Below are 17,063 nucleotides of genomic sequence, written 5' to 3'. Positions count from 1 at the left end.
CAAGCCAGATACCCTGCCATAAACAGGTATTTCTAAGCCTCTTGGACACGAGTCTTATTTACTAGCACTGTAGCTCAAATATTCATTAGCTAGTATTTCAGTATAAATATATGCCACTGAGTTTCTCTCTTCAAATGACAATATTTCATTGTTTCAAGGTACATTTCTTCAAAAATTAGGCTAGAAAAAAATGGAACAGAAGTTTAGTAGTCTCACAGTCTTGTTCATTTATTGTGGCTTCTTCTTCTTGTTTTTCTTGTTCATTTATTAGGCTTCTTACATTCATTGTGACAGTAACCAGTAAGGTGGTGGAACAGTGTTAGTTAATTTCAACAAGCAGATAGCACGTCTCTCTCAACAGGCTTCAAACCCAAGGAAACAGTGGTACCTGTTAAATCACCTGAAAGCATTTAAGAAGGGGTAAGAGAAAAGTATTTTCCCTAAAATATTACTTGAAATGTTCATTAGTGAAGAAGACATTGTTAGATCTTTCACAACTTGCACTACCCAAAGTTTTTCTTGCACAGGAAAAAGCCATATTAGAAGTGGTTTTAACTTAGACTCCTAGAGAATAAAGTAGACTAAGATCTCTCTAATCATCAGTGGGATAGTAAGACATACTGCTCTTTCAAGTCATCAATACAGACAGAGAATGAAGAACAGAAAGATGAGTCATCTAGATTTAGGTTGGAAATTAGGTTGAGGTTCAGGTTGGAAATGAGGAGAAATTTCTTCTCAGAAACAGCAGTCAGGCATTGGGATGGGTTGCCCAGGGAGGTGGTGGAGTCACCGTCCCCGGGGGTGTTCAAGGAAAGGTTGGACCTGGTGCTTAGGGACATGGTTTAGTGGGTGACATTGGTGGTAGGGGGATGGTTGGACCAGACGATCTTGGGAAGGCTTTTCCAACCTTAATGATTCTAAGTCACAAGGAAACAACAACCAGCTCAATATTGTTTACGCAATGTCAGTAGGCATTGAAGAACAGTGAGAATCATACTCTAGCTGTTCTCAGTGTGCCACAGAACACAAATATACTTTTTACTCTAGAAATCACTAAGCACTAAGATACCACATTAGAGATTACCCTAGCATTACATCAGTTTGCTTAGTCTTCAGGCTTCCTGTGTTCTTTCCTTCCCATCTTGTCAACAGCAGATCCAGCCACTCTCCTCACATCCTCCAGGAAAAACTAGATGTTAAGAAGTAACAGATGCTGCTCTTTTTTCCTTTTGTCTCTTGCAGGCTCAGAATCTTACAACACCTTAGGGTTGCCAAAATTCCCCAGCCTGTGACTACATAAGGCATTATTAGTCTGTCTTACTAGTCACCCGCTAAGTTTATAGTGATCTGTAAGCGCAAGATATAAAATAAGTGATGTTGAAATAAGTTGTAAAAATCCCATTTTACAGAAGCTGCAGCAAGCAAGTACTTCAGGGATAAACTCTTAGTAAGATCCAGAAAGGTTGGGAATCATAACTGCTAGACTAACATTTTTTAAATTGAACAAGATACCAAAAAATTTCCACTGAAGAAGGTGTATTATGAAGTTGCGAACACCTAATATGCAACCAGATGAGCCATAAGCACACAGATCGGTCATTAGTGCAGAGGGAAAAAAACATATTTTCAATGTGAATGTAGTAGATGCACTTAGAAATGAGGTAAATACCTAAAACTACGTTTTGAACACCTACTGAAAAATGCCTGAAGCTATCAAGCATTATAGGTTAATTAAAAGCTGATTATGTTTCATAACCTACATCTGCTGTGTTCAACTAATAAAATATGGTCTAATGACTTAAACGTGGCCCAAGCAATAATCTCTCCTTGTTAAAGATCAAACAGAACAAATTGATTCTGGTCTTGGTACACAGCTAGCACTATAACTGACAGTAGTTCACCAGCTTTTAAGGTAACAATATTAAGAACTAAGCCTGTGATTTCAAGAAATTACCAGAAAGTACTTGTATAGCATAGAATAAAGTCCTTGTTCTTTTTATTTTACAAGTCCATATAGCTGATACAGCTTTTAAGTGCTATCCCTAAGGTGTTTTAAAAGGGGTGTGCACGTATACACACAGTCTTGTGCAAAATGCCTAGAAATTAATCCTGATGAACATCTCTTGCAGAGCACTGCCCTCTAGCGAAGTTGCATGAAACAGCCAATTTAAAAGGTAAGTCATTTTGCTATTATATCACTGTATAAAAGACATAAACAAGGAAAGTACTCACAATTCTAAGGGTCCAAAATAAACCCCAAAGTTCCCATCTTCTTATAACAGCCTGTTTCAAGACTTCAGCTGAAAGCGTGACCACAAAACATGCAATTCTACCAACTAAACCCTTATCAAAAAGGAATCCATTCAGGTTAGATACCTTAAGCTTAGGATACGCAGTGCTTTAAAGACACACAAGTCAAATATAAATTAAATTTTCCATGGTATGAAAGCCCCACAAAAAAACAAAAACTTAATTTCAAAAATATTTTGGTATAGAAGTGTTCTATATTCACTATTTTTTCATTTGAATTACATTAAGTACAAGGGAAGCCACACACTACTTTTTTTTCCCTTTATAGCATATGATACAGTTCAATTGCCTACACTGAGCACTATTTCATATGGATACAATGCAGCATTGCTTGTCTTGGAGCAGGCAAGCTAGTACAATTGAGTCAAATGTGGTGCACTTTAACATGTCACACCTATACAGGCAATACTTGTAGATAAGCTTGTATACAAGGCACTAATGCAGCACCTTTTCTTTAAGTTGTACCTTTCTTTTCTGCACACCTACACTGTACTTTTTTTTTTTTTTTGCATAGTAATCTGGTTCTACAAGTAATAGTCAACTGTTTGCCTCACAGCAAAAAATCTGTCTTTGTATCTGGCTCTTTACCCATACTACCATTCTAAAGATAAAAGTCAGAATTAGAGAATCTTATTTCTGGAACACTATTCTGGACAGCTAACAGTTACAGTGGTTCACACATCTTTCCTAAATTGTGAAGAATAAAGGAGAAAGCCTCTTAAATACATCTGAAGATGTAAGACCATCTCATGGACAGGCTTTTGTTGTTGTTTGTGGGATGTTTTTTTTTCCTGAATGCTCATTTCATATGGCTTGGGAAATCATTCAGTATATTCACTAGCAAAAATTCAGTTCCTTTACGTTAAGTTTTATTAGCAACTGAAGACTGGATATGAGAGCACAACAATTTTTCACAGAACACTTAAAATCTCAGGTTACAGAACAAACTGATCTTACTGAACGTACCAGTTCAGTTTGACATTTATGTCATCTCCTGCATACATAATGAACAGTACACTGAATACCTGTTCACCGGTTCCTCTAACACATCACTACAGTACCTTTCTGCTTTACGTTAATACATTCACCTTCACATTTCATATTAATGAACTTTAATTTCCACTGCAGAGAGTCAAAAGAAACACTAGGAAAAATAAGTGAGACTAAGCTGGCCAAAAAGTGCCATTAAGGTTTGTAAGATGCAGAAGCTAAGGAGTTGCAGTACTTATGTTCAAGGACAACAGCCTCTGCTCTACAGCACGCACAGTGAGCTTGTGCTTGCTGGACATGTTACTTAACTGTTAGAAAATTTTACTTTATCAGTTGAGAAGCTGAGCTTAGCTATTATACCCAGCTGTTGTTTTTCTGCATTGCTCCATCAGGCACAGAAGAGCATTAGCAACCAAAAGATTAACTTGCTTTCAAAGTATAATCTCTAAAATCGCAAAAGTACAAAACTATCATTGATCCAGCAGTTTAACATCTATAGATCTCCACAGCTGCAGTAGGAATCAGGCTGTTAAAGCAAAAGAACAAGGTGGTTTGCTATTTCGGATACTTATTTGTTCATGAAGAACTGACTGTAATCAAAGAACTACGTTTCTTTTGTATTTAAGAAGCGATATTGAAGTGATTAAGTGGTAATGACCATAAAAGCTGCTAACTTGTAGGTTTCTCAATACCTGTTTGAAGTCTACCTAAGAAGTTCAGTAGTAAACGAGTGCTTTTAAGGTTAGGTAGCTTACAAAAAGCTTTAAGCTTCTTCCCCTTCAATATAAATAAGTCAAATGAAAGAAAAGTAAATCATACTCTAGACAAAAATTAGGTGTGAAAAGATCATTAAATTTGTCAGCTGACAAACTGAATTTTGTACCGTCTTCTCTCTCAGGATGAAGGAGAAAGGATCGCTTTACTATTTCATAAAAAGTCAAATAACGCTTATTAAATGTTTTGGAAAAATTACAAAGCCAATTATAATCATCCTTCAAGGACATGCTAAATGAGATGCAAAAGATCACTCAAAAATTAATCTGCCTATCATTGTGCGAGTAATGTGTTATTCTGCCTTGAATTCAAATAGCAATCTGGAGCTGACAACAACTATTGTATTAATACCTAGGGCAATGTAAAACCATTCCAATGCAAAAACGCATTAATGAAAGAATAGATTCAAATTACATCATCTGTGAAACCATTTCAAACAAAGCACTGCAGTCCTGATTTATCATTTTCTTATTATATCGCATATTTATAAACACAGAAAGCTGTCAGTATAAATCATCAAGGTCATGGATCTTGAGAGACCCCCTAAGGATCACTTATTCATATTTTTTACAAATGTATTTTAAAAACCAAGTGCTGTACTTTAGTATTATGCATTACATAACACCAAAAAAGCAGATTTGAGCTATTAAGGTTTTGCAACAGAAAAGGAACCAGCAATTAAAGACTATATTGGAAATTAAGCCACACCAAGAAAAAAGTTCACGCAATGTTGCTAATTTAAACATTGCATGTACTTTGAAAAAATGATACAATTTCACACTCTTGTCAGTAATATGGACATATCTATGATGTGAGAAGTTGTAACTGACTTCATCTATACTTTTGATAAAACCACTATTGCCCTCTCAGAAAGAAAATCTGGAATATACACCTTTCCTAGCTGCACCTTCTTCCCCCTTCCTACTTTCCAGAAGGGTCAACTAGTGTCATTAATCAATGCCAAGAAAATAATATTTTAGAGCATTCGGCAAGGAAATACAACATGAAGTGTGAGTTTTGGCAGTGCATCCAAGAAGACCAGGCTAAAAACAAGGATCAAACCAAAGATAGGCACAAGAAACTTAACTGCAATTTCCAAGGCTTAAAATACTTTTCCTCCGCATCCACTTGCAAAAGCAGCAAATTTGTTTCTTGTACAACCAAGTCTCTGAAGTTATAAGGTAAAGGAAAATAAAGTGATTTATAATGTTTAGATCATGAGCAAGCATTAAGTGTTCCCCCCGCCGCAGAACAAGCATCTACACTCCCCTCACTTGCACAAGTAATTTCTGAAAATTTGCCTCCTACCATACTATTTAAGTTATTCTTTAAATGCATTTACTATCCTCTGGCACAGAATTATCAGCACGTAATCTTGCAAAAATTCATAGCTCCTAAAACACAGAACTACCTACTTCTCTGAATACACTGCATACTGTTATTAAACAAAGTGCCCAGCGTTGTTTGAGCATTAATTCCACAGTAGTGGATAAAGAGGAATATTTAAAAAAAATCTAATAAATGATTTGCTTAAAAACAACAGCTCTGTTAGAACAGAAAAGTTTTCCAGCGTGGTCTAAGTGAGGTTATAAGAGCAAAACAAGTACTGTGAATAAAATGAACCAAAGAAAGAATCACTCATCAATCACTGTCCTGTGAAGTTTTTCCTCAGCTAAAATCTAGTTTAAGCTGAGAGGACATCTCACATCAGTTACAAACATGACAGGTGCCACTCTTAGTACATTTCTAAATGCCACAGGTCCATAAGGTAGACAGAATCCCAGAATTCTTGAGATTAGAAGAGACCTCTGGAGATCATCCGGTCCCAACCCCCCTTACTCAAGGAAGGACACCTACATCTGCTTTCCCAGGACCATGCCCAGATAGTTTTTGAAGATCTCCAAGGAGGGAAACTCCACAACATCTGTAGGCAACATTTGCCAGGGCTCCGTCACCTACACAGTAAAGAAATGCTTCCTAACATTCAAAGGGAACCTCCTGTATTGCAGTTGGTGTCCATTGCCTCTTGACTTGTCCCTAGACACCACTGAAAAAAACCTGGCTCTGTTTTCTTTGCCCCCTTCCCTGAAGTGTTTACAGACATCGATGTGATCTCCCCAAGCTTTAATTTCTCTAGACTTAAGCTGTTCCAGAACATTACCAGCTCACATTACGCTTCTTGTCAACAAACGTCTTGGCCTTTCTCATCAGGGCTGCTCTCAATCCATACTCTACCCAGCCTATATTTGTGCTTGAGATCGCCCAGATGCAAGACTTCGCCTTGTTGAACCTCATGAGGCCCACCTCTCGAGCCTGTTCAGGTCCCTCTGGATGGCATCCCTTCCCTCCAGCATGTCGACCACACTACACAGCTTGGCGTCATCCACAAGCTTGCTGAGGGTGCAATTGATCCCACTGCCCATGTCACCAGCCTCTGGGCCTGGCCATTCAGCCCATTTTCAATCTACCTCACTAGTTGTTTATTGAACCCATACTCCAGCTTCTCTGAAGGATCTTGTAAGAGACCCTCAGTGTGGGCTAGGTTTGGCTTTGCAACAAATATGCACATTTTTTAAATTCCTCTGGTAAGATATGTTAGGATGTTGTAACACTGCACACACATGTTCTATGTTTTTGGAAAATTCAGAAATTTTTTTGCCCATCTTCTGATTTTGTGCCTACCTTACCTACCAACTTGTTCACTGGAACAGCCAGGACGAAAACAAGAAAAAGCTAACAGAACAAAGTTTAATACAGCAACTGTAACATGTAATCTGAGGATTCACTGTTATGGAGTTCTTAATATGGTGAAAAAACAGGCACCTTCTATCTCCCTTTGTAAGCATTAGAGTAGCTTCTTTTTCTCTACAAAAAGCTAGTACTACTGGAAAAAGGTTCCAACTCGAGAACACACCCCACAACCAGACACTGTTTTAAGTTCACAGAAGTCAGTTGCCACATCCTACAGGACTGTCCCAAATGTCATCACACAGGAAGCTAGACAGAACAAGCCAATTTTCCCACTTAAAATATGGAGTTGAGATCCCTTCTCTACACACTTTTTGTTCTTCAGTTATTCTCCTTGCATCACATTTCTATTCTCGCTTGAATGACGTGGATTTAAGAAATCCTGTAGAAACATTTAGTTTGCTCCTTTATTCCAATATTACCTGTTGACTTCAGAATATTTCCTAAAAAGCACATTCAAATTCAAGTTCAGTTCTGACAACAGATCTTGCTTTTACCCAAAAGCATTTGCAAAAACATACCTCATCTTCTATATTAAATCATCCCTGGAAGTAGTTAAGTAAGTCCTGACCTTCCCTGACATTGGCAATTTCCACATTAATTCCTTAAGCTGTTACTTCTACATTAGTATTCTCCTAATGCTTTACTTTCAGGAACAGGATGCTTTCAGGTTCAATACATATTATTAAGCCCTCCTAAATTTATACCTAATATTTAGCTGAAGTTGAAGAACTCAGGAGTTTTTCCATACCAAAATGTTTCTCTCTTTAACATTTTGAGCTCTAACAGTGCGTTTCATGATACTCAATTCAGAAGCTGGGGTGAAGTTCACAACAATGATAGTGTTCTGTGTTCTTCCACATAATATGGAAAAAAAAACAAACACCTTCTCTGCATCACTTTGTCAAATTTAGTGGATGGATTTTGATATTCAAGCCAGGCGAAAATGAAAACCAGCATGCTAATCTGATGATGACCAAACAGAACTCTATCTTTCACCATGGCAGTACCTTGACAGTTGTCAGCAATTATAGTCCAGCATGATGCTTCAACATGTGTCCCCCCTAGCCCCCAGGAACATCACATCAAATGTATATTGTGTAGACTATATTGCGTAGTCTGGTAAGTCTGTTCTTTGCTGCTTGAAGAGCTCGCCATAGATTTCACCAAAAGCAATACATTAAATCAATAGTTACTTCAGAGAGGCCCAGCATACTGCATCAATGCTGACAGTACTCCTTAAAAATAGATTTTAACTAGATTAGTCATTACAGTAAATTTGTTAGTTCCGTAACTTAAACTGTAGTCATTTACAATCTAAAGAACATCACCCTCTGCACCCCTCCTCCTGAGGAAGAAGGAAAGTATGCTTTCAGAGAGAAAGCCTAGAAGCATACAAATACAGAAGTGAGCTTTTGCTCCCAGTATCTACTCAAATTCAAGGCTGCCTGGTGCCAATGCCAAAGCTTCTTTTCCTTAACTTTTCTCAGTATTGCATATTACCACAGCACAGAAGTGCAATTTCTGAATAGCTATAACCCAATTCTTCACATTCAAGGCCATGCAGAACAGTCTTGTTAACATTTGATTAATCGTAGAACATATAAGCTATATTCCAGGCAACATACGCAGAATCCACCAATTCATCTGCTTCATGGTACTCTTCTAGAAATACCATTTAAAATGAAATTCAAGTCAGCTGCAATAAGTGCAGGCACAGCATCACTGTTTACTTCCAGTGTTTTGAGTTCAAGTTGTAGGTCTTAAACATAAAACCACTCTTAGCTTAGGAATTTATTTTAATGCAATTCAGTTATGAAAGAATTTGCTAGGCTCTCTCTTACTACACTACAACCTTCATTATATGTTCATTTAGAATAGATTTTATTTTATTTTTTTACAGTAATATAAATCAGTATACAAAAGACTGGATACATCTGTTCTTGATTTTTCTCATAACCACACAGCCCTTTAATAGTGCAAATATAAAACAGGCAATGGAACAGGCTGAGGATTTTCAGAAGTCGGGAACCAGGGGAAAAAATTCCATCCTCACTGCAAATCCTCAACTCTTAACTAGGAAGAACAAAAGATCTAAGATCACCTCTGTTCAGAGAAGGAAATTCCAGTAACATGTATTGCATTCTCACTTATTGTCTACCCTTTTCTCATAATCTGCTAAGCATCTGTACAAAGATTTCAAGTAGATGTTCTTGTGCTCACCCTTACAAAAAGAGTATTCCTTTTGGCATTTACAAATCTACCAGCAATTATTAAAGAATAGCTTAACAACTAAGAACCATGACAAACAATTCTATATGCTACAGAAGGCTGTCTAAAAATACAGGAACTTAATTACTTGTCAGATACCTAACATCACAGGCAAGCACTACAGACAATGCCTCAAACTTGCCTGAGCATTGGATGCTTCTTATCTAGAGGCTTTTTTTTTTTTTTAAATGCAATATTAACATAAGGATACAAACCTAAAAGGCAGACTGCACAAAGGACTGAACTGGTAAGTTTACAAAAATAAGCAGTTACTCCTTCCAGAATTATGCTTTTTTTCCTCTTAAGTGTAAGGACTAGAGCTATCCAAACTGGTACAGTGTAAGAGACTATACTCTTACAGCTCTCTCTCTCAGGCTCAGGAAAACATGACAATGCGCAAACTTTTCACTGAGGTAACTTATAAATTATAAGTCCTACCACTGGGAAAAGCAGTCCTCAATACAAACCACAACCCAGGTGTGAGAATTAAAGTGTGTTTTTGCAGTGGAAAATTCCACTAACCTTGCATCTTTAAAAGCGATTGTGCAGGCATAATTCACGAGCATGTTTAGCAGATAAGGGGACAGTGGAAGGTCCCACTGTCCCAAAATAAGGAGGATAGCTAAGAAAAACAAGACAAGCAGTGCAAAATCAGTAAAAACAAAAAATCATGGGCCCTCTAGTCATGAGAGAAGAAGGAAAAAAAGGAAAAGGATAAATTAAGGGATGGTCAAATAAAATTGTACATACATGGTATAGTAATAAGCATCAAGTAGTTTGTGAACCTGTGAACCTGTAGTAGTACTCAGCCAATGAGAAAACTGGGGAGGAATTCAGCGTTGGATAATAGGGAATATAAGGTTGTGATACACTTTTGCTGGGCACTCCTGCTTGCAGGACACCCGCTCACTGCGATCACAAACAAAAATGCGATTTCACTGAGATTCTCGCCCGTGTTATTGGCTGCGGATTGTTTCTCACACAGGGACATGGCATCCACATGCTGCTCAAGTTGTCTGAATAGTGAATTGAGAGCAGTGCTGTCATGCTGTTACAGGCAGAAATTGCATACTTACGGAAGCCTGAACACCACTACAGTGAGCAAAAGCGTTATGAAAAAGACAGAGCCTAGAAAAGCTGTTCCAACTCCAACTTTTAGAACGTAGACCTTCTATTTAGTGGCTTTCACTGAACATGATGCATTTGTACCTCAGTCCACCCACGTATCAAAGTTAATTCACTGTTTTGGCCTCAGATTTTTGATTGCCTGTAAACAGTGCCAAAAAGTACACCACCAGAGATGGACAACAGTCTCCTCTGTGAGCTCATGCCCAAGTCTTTCATAGAATAACTCCTCCATTTCTCCCACCATGTCGTAAACCCTACTGTGTAACAAAAATTATGGTTTTGGAAGGATAAAATGCAGCAGTTAAAAGCAAAGTAAATAGTAATTCCATGCTCCAAACATTTGCATAGATAGCTCCAAGTTTTCAAAGCAAACTAACCTTAAAAATTTAGTAATTAAGGCATTCAAAGAAGGCTATTGTAGTTCTCATGTTTGATATTTCACCTCAATGACCACCACCCACCAACTGCAAAGTCCTAAATACAGTAAAACTAAGGCACCGGCCTTAAGGACAGGTTTTGTCTTCATTTGATAACCCCCCCCGCCCCAGACAGCACAGAGCACTGAAGTTACTGAACATTAAACATAAGTCATATTCCCAGGTTCAGTTAGTCTCAAGGACAGAAGCATATTGTGACATGCAGCTGAACAGTGCCTAGAAACAGTCTGGGCTCAGCAGTAAATCCAAGTCAGTGGCACGGTAAGGAAATAAAATGTAGGTGGGGAGTATTAGCAATAAATTCAAAAGCTTTCATATGTTACTTTCTGAAACACTGTATACACTTCAGTCAACAATAAACTTGTGTAAAACAGTCTGCATTTTAAATGCTTGTAGATGTTCATTAACAACCACAAAAAAAAAAAAAACTTGGGTAGCTGTTTGCCAGCTTTAGTCTGGAAAAAAAGGCAAAAACATTGAAGATATTCTCCCAGCTAATGATTTTGTTCTTAATTTTAGTCTCATGAAGGTCAAAAACTCTACATGTGCTCTGCAGTAATGTAACTGAACAAGAGATTAATCTCTCCTTCCATAATTAAGGGAAACAAATTTAAAAGCTGACATGTTATTACAAGCTAAGTGAAGGTCTAGGTCTTTTTTGACCAGGACATGATCTAGATGTCAGCAATATAGCCTGAAAAATTTAGCGCCTATGTCAGTCAGAAAGGGCTTAAAAGTAATTAAATTTATGATTCAGTTCAAAATAAAGCACTTAGTCAATAGAGATGAGAGCAGCTAGGTGAGGTGAGCTGCTCTCAGCTCTATTGACTTCACTGCTCGTATTAGGTGGCCCACCAAAGTGCTCTCCTACAGCAGTGCAAGCTGTCTCCTACAGCAGTGGCTCAGTGGCCTCATCACCACTCAGCTGTTGGCACTCAACATCCCCTTTACAGCTCTGTGCTGAATTGCCTCCCAGCATCCTGCTGTAACTTATGCCAGCTTAAAGGCATTAATAAAAGCATAGCTAATAACTTTGTCTCTTTATTATTAAATTTGGACTTGTTCAGGAGTCAAAAGATTTAGCAGGCACTTCACCCCTTTATCTAGTTATGACTGAAGGGCTCTTACTTCTGTCCTTGTTCTGCAATGGTTTAGCTCACTTATCTTTTGCCCGAAGACAAGCTAGTAGCAGTGCTTCAAAATAACTTTTATTGTCTGAGCTATTGTTACTGAGCCACTCAGAATTCACTAGCAAAGCTACACAGGTCTACTATGTTAGAGCCAGGCTGCAATGGAAAAGAGCTATTTCAGCAAGGACACGCATTTAAAAGATTAACACCTATTAAGAAAACATTGAACTCGTACAAGCTTTAAAGTTTCATCTGCAGTTAACCGTTAGGCTTTAAAACATCATCTTAGCTGCAAAATTTTACCCTGATGACAATTTAATACTGTAGCAATACAAATAGGCCGATATTCGGTGACTGAATAAACTGAACAGATGAAAACAGAAAGTGACAACATGAATATGAAATGTTGGTCAAATTATTCCAATTGTCACTTGCCACATACAAAACGTGTAGAATCAGTTATCATCTGAAGACAAGTTATAAGCAATAAAAAAAAGCCTGTAAGTTAAAATGCTTCCTTTTCCTTTGCACTTAAAAATATTCAAATAGTATTAATCCTATGATTCATGATCTGTTACTGAATGCACTCTTCTGAATCCTTTTAAGCTACATTAAGAACTGCAGTAGTTTAATTGCATGTGTAGGACTAAAAGAACACTCCCCAGGCTTTGGAAAACAAGCTTCTACAGTGTTTCAAACTCAATTTGCTTTTAACTTAAGATCTTCTGGATTTCTGAAGGCATACATGGCAGAAGATACTGCAGATTCTTCGTATGTAGAACTGAATATTGACATGCATAGATATGCACTTGTACTCACATTCTAGAAATACAGAACTGTGAAGCAATGCCACCTGCTGAAGAAATTGCTGTTTTGTTTACTGAATGAAGAACAGCCTTTTACAAGAAATGTAGTTGTGATTAAGAAAATGTTGCATATTTCATTATACATAAAGTTATTGCCAGACTTCTGCTTATAATGCTCTGTAGGAATAAAACCATCAATGTAGATGAACAGTAGTAAGGTTACAGTCAGAATGACACCACCAAGTCTAGGTTATGCCATTGTGCAATGCATAAATAGCAATATTTAGTTCTCTCCTGCTGAATGGAGCAAGAGACAAACCTCAGTACAGTAGGAACCAGCGAAGTTGTATTACAAGGCATAAAGAAGAATGATCTCCCCTTGCAGGAATACATTGAAACCAAACCTGAACTGAGCTCAAGTTCTGAAACAGTGGTTCTTAAGCTGCAGTAAAGTTATTCCTCTCATTCCAAGAAGTCGGAAGTATTATTTCAAACCATGAAAAAACAGAACTAAAAGATACTGCTGAAACTACTTACCATGATGACTTTTTTCTGTACAACTGTGGTTCATGATAACGGCAAATATCATTAACATAAGAAGTTGAAACATTTGTTTAACAACTTACTGTGTAAGTGATAGCTGCCAACATTCCAATCACAGTCAAGGAACTAATGGAAAATGAAAGAGCAGTCAAGCCATCTGAAAGAAAAAAAAAAGCCTGCTTAAGTTTCCTACAGTAGAGATACTCATTTTTCTTGAATTGGTTTCCTGAAATTTAAGTTCATTAGATTAAAGAAAAAAACGAGCTGTAATTACCAGCCATATTAACTTAGATTAAAAAAAGCTGTGCTAGGTGAATTTGGCAGCTTTTTCTTCCTCCTCCAATACTTCAAGAAGCAGGACAGCCATCCCTCCCTCACTACAGACTTGAAGGTAATGCATTTAGTTAAGTGGTTGAATAGCCACTGATGAACTTAGCTCCCACCACTGTCTAATGTCTCACTGTCTAACCTTCAATATCTATTTACAGCCTCCACAGAGTATTGTGGTTAACCTTCCACAATTTAGGCATGCATTCTGGATGGTTTTATCCTTGATTTGTTATCCCCCAGCTTCTCGTAATCAAGCACTACACAAACAATCAGGCAGACATAGATCCCTCAAACAACCAAACAAGCCAGGGACTGTGGGCTTCAGCTTGACTCAGACCACGTATACCCAGATACAAACTGGAAAAAGGTCAGGGAACTGAGGAGTTACTGCAGCCTTGCTATCACTCTAGAAATTGGAAGGGATAGGCAGGAAAGAATGATACCAAACATCCCCAAAGGCAACAAGCTTCTAGAATCCTCCTGCATAATTCTGCATAACAGCCCTGTCCCTAATCCTGCCCACGAGGACACAACTTGGCAAGCTTCCTTGAACTTTCCTCATTAAATAGCAGCACAGTTGTGTATAGTAGCTATTAGAGAAGTTAACTTCGACAGATCGGTTTCGTGTCTGCACCCAGTCACAGAAACTGCAAATTGGGCCACTGCCTCGTGTTCTCCCTCATGTCCTCCCCCTTCCTCTGGGAGATTCAAGAACTCTGAGCAAAACAGCTTTCATTAAACCTAACTGTTAGCCAGAGTCCATTCACTAGCCTGTTTCCAAGAGGCTGGAGCACATACCATACACAGAGGTTGAGGGAAATGGGCTTGTTCAGACTGGAAGAGAGACAGCTTTGGGAGACCTAACACAGCCTGCCAGTACCTCTGAGGTGTTTATCAAAGAGGTGGAGTCCAGGCTTTTCAGTGGTGCACGGTGGTTGAATAAGAGACAAAGGGTGACAGCATGTACATTCATGTTGGGTAAGAGAATTATTTTTCACCATGAGATGAAAGTCTCCATCTGTAAGGGTTTTTCACGAACTAGCTGATAAAGCCCTGAGCTGCCTGCTCTGACCTTACAACTTCCAGCTTTGAGCAGGAGATTGACTAGATGACCTGAGGTCCCTTCAGTCTGAAGACCTGATCCTACCAAGTTAAAGTCACAGGGAAGCGCCAGTAGAGTCAAGAAATCAAATCCAGATGTGCAAATCCAAACCCAGCATCTTGATGACCTTACTAGAACTAAACATTGGCTATGCTATACCTTCAGAGCAAAGACAGCTACAGAACTGAATATTTAATTGACAGCCATGTCAATGTTGCTTAGAGAAATTAGCTTGCATCTCAGTTCAACTACTGTCACTACCCATATAAACAGTTTAGGATGCATTTTATTCCATACTGTCAGAACACTTCTCTAGCTTCAGACAAACAAAGGGACAGCAAAATGTATGACAAAACAACGGACTTGGTTTCCCTATCCTTTGTGCTTGGAGGAAAAGCTTAAAACGGAGTTCATATTAAGAAAGACTTTGCAAAGAACACTGCTAAAATACTAACTGAATCCTCAGACCTGTGCAACAACCACAGAACTAGAAGCAGTAACAGAGCCAAATGCCTGCTGGATTATGCGTACATACAGTAGATGCACAAGTTCAGAAGCATGTGCGGGATACAGTGGAATCAACTCCAGCAAACTAAAGTGCCTCCTGAAATGTAAACTAATATACTATGTTCTCTTTTTAATTATTTAATTCCTTCCTGTGGAATCAGCAGCTCAAAGCATTCCAAATCTTATTCTGAAGAATTACTGCACTGGAGCAAGTAAACTCAAATTAGAGAACTGTCACCAGGAAAGTTACTTTTTGTTCAGTTAATGGTATGCATGCCTGAATAAGCTAATAGCAAGCAACGCAAACTCAGAACAGAACTCAAACTTACGGCTACTTCCAAATTCTTCAAAGAGGAGCTTCACTTTCTCCCATTCTGTGGAGTTCTTCTTATTGGGAATATCCAAAGGAACAAAAGCCCTGTAAGAAAAGAGAAGGTCATCTCACTTACCCTCGTCAGGCAAATATAAAAAAATTGTACTTCCAACTTAAGCAAATGGAATCCATTTATTCCTGAAGAAAAATTGTTTGATGTTAAGTTTCAAAAATTCTGAAGTCAGTGTTACATTTAATATACATTCCTCATATATGGCTTATTTGGATCAGCAGAGTTCATGTGAGCCTGTGCACAGCTAGGTCTGCAGTCAATGAACAAATAATTTTCAATTTAACCAGTCCTAACAGAGGCAAGGACCTTACACTCAAGCATCATTAAATGATGTCCTGTGTTGATTTACTAACCTGGCTTGACTTACGGGCAGAATAATTAAAAAAACCAAACCCAACAACCATCACTTGAGATATTCTTCTATAAAAATCACATCACTAAAAGCTAGAATAAAATTCATGATTGCCACAGCAAGCATTTAATTAAAATTTAGAGGGACATGTCTGTGTTCCACTATTACAACAAGAGAGACTAATCTTCTGCACTCCATTTCTTGTTTGGTATTTTGCCTGAGAGAACTGAACTGCAGAGAAGCCCATTAAGTATTTTTGACCTTTCAGGGAAAGAGAGTTGCAAAGAGTGCTTAGAAAAATTCCATATAAAACAGTCATCCCATCCAAAGTCCAATAGTAAGACTAACTCTTCAGTACCTCCACAGACACAACAGCTTATTATTGAACAGCTAGAAAACCAGTACTTCCATAGCAATCTGAAATCACAGCTTCCAGACATTCAGTATGTGAAGGAGGCTTATCAGAAAGCTGGAGAAAGACATCAGAGCCCGTAGTGACAGGACAAGAGGCAGTCATTTCAAACTCAAAGAGGGAAGATTTAGATTGGATATTAGGAAGAAATTATTCACTCAGAGCGTGGTGGTAGACTGTAACGTTACCCAGAGAAATTCCGGATGCCTCATCCCTAGAAGTGTTCAAGGCCAGGCTGGATGGGGCTTTGGGCAACCTGGTCTCATGAAAGATGTCCCTGCCCACAGAAGAGAGAACTGGACTAGATGATCTTTAAGGTCCCTGCCCATCTGAACCATTCTATGAAAGTCTGCAAGTCACAAGGAAGCCAGTTCGGAAGTCAACAAAGAAATTTAGATAAAGAACGTGAGAACAGAAACCAAAAATCCAGAACAAGTACCTTTTGGACTTTTGTAAAAATAGAAGAACAGAATGGGATTCTTGCTTCAAGTTCCAATAATCAAGTAACACACATCTTGCCTTGAACTTCAAGTATAGAATACAAGCATGTGTTTCAGAGATTAGTGCTAAACTATGCACACTTATCAATTCAAAACCAAATCAATCCATTAGCCTGCAAACAAAATTAAAAGGTCTTATCTTAACCTTTTCAAAAATGTTTAGCTTTTACTTTCTTGACCATGTAAGAGCTAGACTAAGGCTAATACTTCAATTGACACATGCTTGCTGGCTTATGGTTTCAGTCTTGTAACTGCCCCTGGTACTAATTCACTCTTTAAAATTGTATCCAGGCAAGATCAAATCACAGGTACTAAAACAAGTTAAGTAGAACTGTCC

General features: G+C 38.2%; 1 protein-coding gene across 1 annotated transcript in view; it reads right to left on the bottom strand.

Moving 5' to 3' along the window:
• LMBRD1 (LMBR1 domain containing 1) overlaps positions 1 to 17,063 on the bottom strand; it is a 77,741-nt gene that overhangs the window by 37,068 nt on the left and 23,610 nt on the right. The window contains exons 6-7 of the mRNA XM_048077451.2: positions 15,406 to 15,494; positions 13,221 to 13,294 (exon numbers count right to left, since the gene is read on the bottom strand). Coding sequence (XP_047933408.2) covers positions 13,221 to 13,294; positions 15,406 to 15,494 — 163 coding nt within the window. The remainder of the gene's footprint in view (positions 1 to 13,220; positions 13,295 to 15,405; positions 15,495 to 17,063) is intronic.

Source organism: Anser cygnoides, chromosome 3, assembly GCF_040182565.1.
Source record: "Anser cygnoides isolate HZ-2024a breed goose chromosome 3, Taihu_goose_T2T_genome, whole genome shotgun sequence".
Taxonomy (NCBI): Eukaryota; Metazoa; Chordata; class Aves; order Anseriformes; family Anatidae; genus Anser; species Anser cygnoides.
This window is presented reverse-complemented; position numbering and strand designations above follow the sequence as displayed.